The sequence below is a fragment of the Lampetra planeri genome, unplaced genomic scaffold (genome assembly GCF_965212315.1).
Source record: "Lampetra planeri unplaced genomic scaffold, kcLamPlan1.2.h2 scaffold_359, whole genome shotgun sequence".
Lineage (NCBI taxonomy): Eukaryota > Metazoa > Chordata > Hyperoartia > Petromyzontiformes > Petromyzontidae > Lampetra > Lampetra planeri.
The window spans coordinates 3,226-8,865 of NW_027615182.1; the positions used below are offsets into that span (position 1 = coordinate 3,226).

The 5,640-nt window shown below is 65.1% G+C and overlaps 1 protein-coding gene across 1 annotated transcript; it reads left to right on the forward strand.

Annotated features, from left to right (window-relative positions):
- Positions 1-359: 359 nt before the first annotated feature.
- On the forward strand, positions 360-2,506 carry LOC144740950 (uncharacterized). The gene has a single exon (XM_078623641.1). It carries the CDS (start codon positions 361-363, stop codon positions 2,371-2,373), a length of 2,013 nt encoding a protein of 670 aa, XP_078479767.1. The 5' UTR covers position 360; the 3' UTR covers positions 2,374-2,506.
- Positions 2,507-5,640: the final 3,134 nt, after the last annotated feature.

The window sequence follows — 5,640 nt, forward strand, 5'->3', positions numbered from 1 at the left end:
CCAGCACCATCATCATCAGTACCACCACCATCACCACCATCATCATCAGTACAAACATCACCAACACCATCAATATCCATACAACCATCATCTGTACAACCATCACCACCACCACTGCCATCATCCGTACAACCATCAACACCACCACCGCTATCATCATCCGTACAGCCATCACCCCCGCCATCGTCATCATCATCTGTACAGCCATCACCACCGCCATCATCATCATCTGTACAACCATCAACAACACCACCGCTATCATCATCTGTACAGCCATCACCCCCGCCATCATCATCATCATCTGTACAGCCATCACCACCGCCGCCATCAACACCACCATCGACAGCATCACCAGCACCAATGTTGCAAGCATCACCGCCTTCACTACCACCATCATCATCAGTACAACTATCAACACCATCACCTTTACAGCCATCAACATCATCATCATCTGTGCAAACTGCATCATCATCTGTACAAACCTCAACACCATCATCATCTGTACAACCATCAACACCACCACCACGATCAGCATCACAACCTCAACCATCACCACAATCTCAACCATCAACATCATCTCCACAACCACCATCCCAGCCGCCGTCCGTGCAACCATCACCACCATCGTCTGTACGACCACCGCAACCACCATCACCACCACCACCAACATTGTCATCGGTACAACCACCACCACCACCAGCCTCTGTGAAACCACCACAACAATCATCACCTTTGCATACGACGCCGTCGTTGTCATCTGTAGAACAACCGCCACCACCATTGGCACCACCACAACCGTCGCCACCATCACCACCAGCATTGTCATCGGTGCAACAACCACCACCACCACCAGCGTCTGTGAAACCACCACAACAATCATCACCTTCGCGTACGTCGTCGTCGCCCGTACAACAACCGCCACCACCATCGGCACCACAACTCTCGCCACCCCCATCGTCGTTACAACCACCACTACTACCACCGTCATCGTCGTTGCCGTCGTCAGCGGCAGCAGCAGCAGCAGCATCGTCACTGTCGGAAATGGCTTCCGGCTCGGCCGTTCCTGCGGGTGGAGGAGGTGGAAAAGGTGGAGTTAGAATGGAAAGAGAAGGGGTTACTGCCGCTAGTTTCCCCGTCGGTCCTGCGGGTGGTGGAGGTGGTGGAGGAGGAGGAGGTGGAGGAGGAGGAGGAGGAAAAAGAGAAAGAAAAAGAGGAAGAAAAGGGATTACGAGCGTCAGTTTCCCCGTCGCGGGACGGGAGGAGGCCGCTGTGGTGTCGCCGGCGAGCGAGGGGCGTGTGACCCGCAGCCAGGCAGGACGGGCCCAGGAGGCCACCGGGAAGAAGGCCGTCAGGAAGCCGGCGGGCACGGCGGCCGTGAGGGTGGCGCGTGGGGGGGGCAGGAAGCACCGGGGGGGCGCTGCCGGGAGAGGGGCGGAGACGCCGAAGACGAGAGGGGGTGAGGAGTCAACGAAAGGGGCGGCGCCGTCGGTCAGGAAAGGGGCGGAGCCGTCGACCAAGAAAGGGGCGGAGCCGTCGACCAAGAAAGGGGTGGAGCCGACCAAGAAAGGGGCGGAGCCTACCAAGAAAGGGGCGGAGCCAACCAAGAAAGGGGCGGAGCCGACCAATAAAGGGGCGGAGCCGACCAAGAAAGGGGTGGGGCCCTCCGTCAAGAAGGTGGATTCGGAGGAGGGAGCGGCAGGGTCGAAGGCCGACGGAGGCCGGGAGGGGGAGGAGGAGGAGGGGCCTCAGAAGGCCGCCGCCATGCCGAGGAGCGGCGGGGGGACAGCGAAGGGGGCGGCCTCCGTTAGGGGCGGCCCGGCGCCCCGAAAGAGGGCCAAGGCCACGGGGGGAGAGGGGGAGGCGGAGGAGGGAGAGGCGGTGAAGGTGAAGAGAAGGAGGAGGAAGGGAGAGGCGGTGAAGGGAGAGGCGGAAAAGACGGGACAAGGGATTAAGAAGAGAAAGACGGTGAAGGAGGGAGAGACGGTGACAGGAAAGACGGTGAAGGCAAAGGCGGCGGAGAAGGAGGGAGAGACGGTGACAGGAAAGACGGTGAAGGAAAAAGAGACGGTGAAGGGAGTGGCGGTAAAAACGGGACAAGGGACGAAGGAGGGAAAGACGGTGAAGACAAAGACGGTGAAGAAGGGAGAGACGGTGACAGGAAAGACGGTGACAGGAAAGACGGTGAAGGAGGGAGAGGCGGTGAAGGGAGAGGCGGTAAAAACGGGACAAGGGATTAAGAAGGAGGGAAAGACGGTGAAGACAAATACGGTGAAGAAGGGAGAGGCGGGTGACAGGAAAGACGGTGACAGGAAAGACGGTGAAGGAGGGAGAGGCGGTGAAGGGAGAGGCGGTAAAAACGGGACAAGGGATTAAGAAGGAGGGAAAGATGGTGAAGACAAAGACGGTGAAGAAGGGAGAGACGGTGACAGGAAAGACGGTGAAGGGAGAGGCGGTGAAGGAGGGAGAGGCGGTGAAGGGAGAGGCGGTAAAAACGGGACAAGGGATTAAGAAGGAGGGAAAGACGGTGAAGGCAAAGACGGCGAAGTCGGGAGAGGTGGCAGAGGCGTCCGTGAAGCCAGAAGCTCCGTCGAAGATGCAGCAGAAGCAGCAGAAGCAGCAGCAGAAGCAGCAGCAGAAGAAGCGGAGGAGTAAGAAGCGGGAGGGGGAGGAGGTGGGGGAGGCGGGGAGGTCGAAGGGGGCGGAGTCGGGAGAGGGAGGGGCACCGACCAACAGCGACGTGAAGAAGGAAAAGAAGCAAAAGAAGCAAAAGAAGCAGAAGAAGGTGGCGGTTGCGGTTGTGCCGGCCGGGGTGGCGGCCGACGCCGACGTCGCGGCAGGGACAACGCCGGCACTGGCACCACCGCCGCCGGGCAGCGCCAACGGGAAGATCCCCGGCGGGAATCGCCGACGCCGGAGCGAGGGGCTCGTCGGGCCGCCCGGCAAGCGGCCCAAGGTGGCAACGGAGAGCGTTGCCGTCACCGTCACCGCTGGTGCCTCGTCATCGTTGTCGGCGGTGGTGGTGCCCAAGAAGCCCGCGGCGAGGTCGGGGCGCAGGCCCCAGCAGCAGCAGCGGGGGGGCGCGGCTGTGCCGGCACCGGCGGAGGAGGTTGCCAAGCCGCCGAGGGGCGGCAAGGAGATGTGCCGCTGCTGCTTCAAGCTCTTCAACGGCGCCGACGAGCTGAGCCGGCACCGGGGCGCCTGCCGGCCGCTGTTCGACGACGACGACGATGACGACGGCGGTGCCGACGCGCCGGCGCCGGTGAGATCCGGTGGCGTTGCCGTGGCGACCCCGACGTCTCGGGTCATGCGCTCGATCCAGTTCGTGCAGCGCCTGGAGCTGCAGCTGCAGCAGGAGCAGCTGCAGCAGCTGCAGCAGGAGCAGCTGCAACAGCAGCAGCAGGAACAGCTGCAGCAGCAGCTGCAGCAGGAGCAGCTGCAGCAGAAGCAGCAGCAGGAGCAGCAGCAGAAGCAGCAGAAGCAGCAGAAGCTGCAGGAGCAGCAGCCTCCTGCTCCGTTGCCCACGGCAGCGCCAGCGATACCAGCGGCAACGGCGGCGTCATTCGGCAGCTCCGGTCGAAGTGCCGGGAAGGCCGCCTTTCCTACCGGCAGCGTCGCCCTTCCCACTCCGGTTCCGCCCGCCGGCACCGCCGCCGCCGCGGCTACCACCACCGCCGGTGCTGTCACCGGTGCCGGTGGGGGCACTGCCGGCGGTGGTTCTAGCGGCCCAGCGCCGAGCTCCAGGCCTGGCCGGCCGCCCTCTTCGGTAGCCAAATCCTCCACTACCTCCACGTCGGCTCCCACCACCAGCGCCCCAACCACCACCACCGGAGCTACCGCCAGCGCCACCACCGACGCCACCACCAGCGCCACCACCAGCGCCACCACCAGCGCCACCACCAGCGCCACCACCAGCGCCACCACCACCACCTCATCGCCTTTGTGGGGCCCCGGTCCCGGCGGACGCCCGGCGATGTGGGGCCGCCCGTTTACGTCGGGCCCTCCTGCCACCTCCTCCCCCTCCTCCTGCTCCTTCCCGTGCGGCCACACGAGCTGCCCGTACGTTGCCTCGGACCGGCGCTCGCTCACCAACCACCGCATCGTGAGCCACCTGGGCAGGCGTCCCGGCAGCGGCGCCGGCGGCTCCGGTAGCACCGGCTTGTCCCCGTCGTCCGGCGGCCCCGGTGGCATCGGCGCGTCGTCGGCGCAGCTGCGGTCTTCGCCGGCGGTCGCGGGGCACGTGAGCGTCTGCTCCAAGTCGGACCCCTGGTACAGCCGCTGGCGCCTGTGGGACAGCGGCGAGGCCTACGGGAGCGGCGGGCGGCGTCGGCGGGGCCAGCCGGAGGGGGGAGACGAGACCGGAGCCACCGACGGGCGCCGCCTGCCCGGCCTGAGGCCCCGGTGGTCGGAGCCGCTGGCCGCGGTCGCGGCCGCCAAGGGGACGTTTTCGTCGTCGGAGGACGAGGAGGAGGGGGAAGGGAAGGAAGGGAAGGAGGAAGGGAAGGAGGAAAGGAAGGAGTCAGAGGAGGTGCCAGCGCCAGTTTCCCTGTCGCCGTCCGGCAAGAGGCCGCCGCGCAGGGGAAAGGCGGCAACGGCAAAGAAGACCACGCCGACGTCACCGCCGCAGTCCCGGACTTCGCCCCCGAGCCAGCGGCAGCGCCGGCGGCGCCGGCCACCACAGCCGTCGGCGGCGTCGGTGACGTCGGCGCTCCGACCGTCGTCATCATCGTCGCCCGAGACGGCCGAGTCGTTGCTGAACGCCATCGCTCGCGACTTCAGCCCAGCGCCGTCCTCGCCAGACGCCAGCGGCCTGTCGGACGCCGGAGGAGACGCCGGAGGAGACACGGGAAGAGACGTGGGAGGAGACGCGGGAGGAGACAGAGATGACGCTGGAAGAGACGCTGGAGGAGAGGCTGGAGGAGAGACTGGAGGAGACGCGGGAGGAGACGTGGGAGGAGACAGAGATGACGCAGGAAGAGACGCGGGAGGAGACGCTGGAGATGGTGGAGGAGACACGGGAGGAGACACGGGAGGAGACGCCGGAGATGGTGGAGGAGACACGGGAGGAGACGCGGGAGGAGACGCGGGAGATGGTGGAGGAGACACGAAAGGAGACGCGGGAGGAGACGCAGGAGGAGACGCTGGAGATGGTGGAGGAGACACGGGAGGAGACGCGGGAGGAGACGCTGGAGATGGTGGAGGAGACACGAAAGGAGATGCGGGAGGAGACGCTGGAGATGGCGCTGGAGGAGATGCCATCGACGCCGCCGAGAACGACGAGAGGGGAGCGCGACGGCCCGGCGGGTCGGCCCAGGGGTCGACGGCCAAGAAAAGACGGCGGGAGGAGGAGTTGGAGGAGGTGGTGGTGGATGGGGCGGGCGACGAGAAGCGGCAGCGATGCCGGCACGAGGCCAAGGCGGGCGACGAGGAGCCGCGGGCGTCTTGGCCCCACCGGGAGCCTGGGGCGGAGAAGGTGGAGGAGAAGGTGGAGGAGAAGGTGGAGGAGAAGGTGGAGGAGAAGGTGGAGGAGAAGGTGGAGGTGGAGGAGAGGCGGCAGACGGTGGAGGGGGAATGCCGGCAAGACGCCGTGATGGACGTGATGGACGCTGCGGGGGAATGACTCCTCATTGGGTTGGCGGGGGA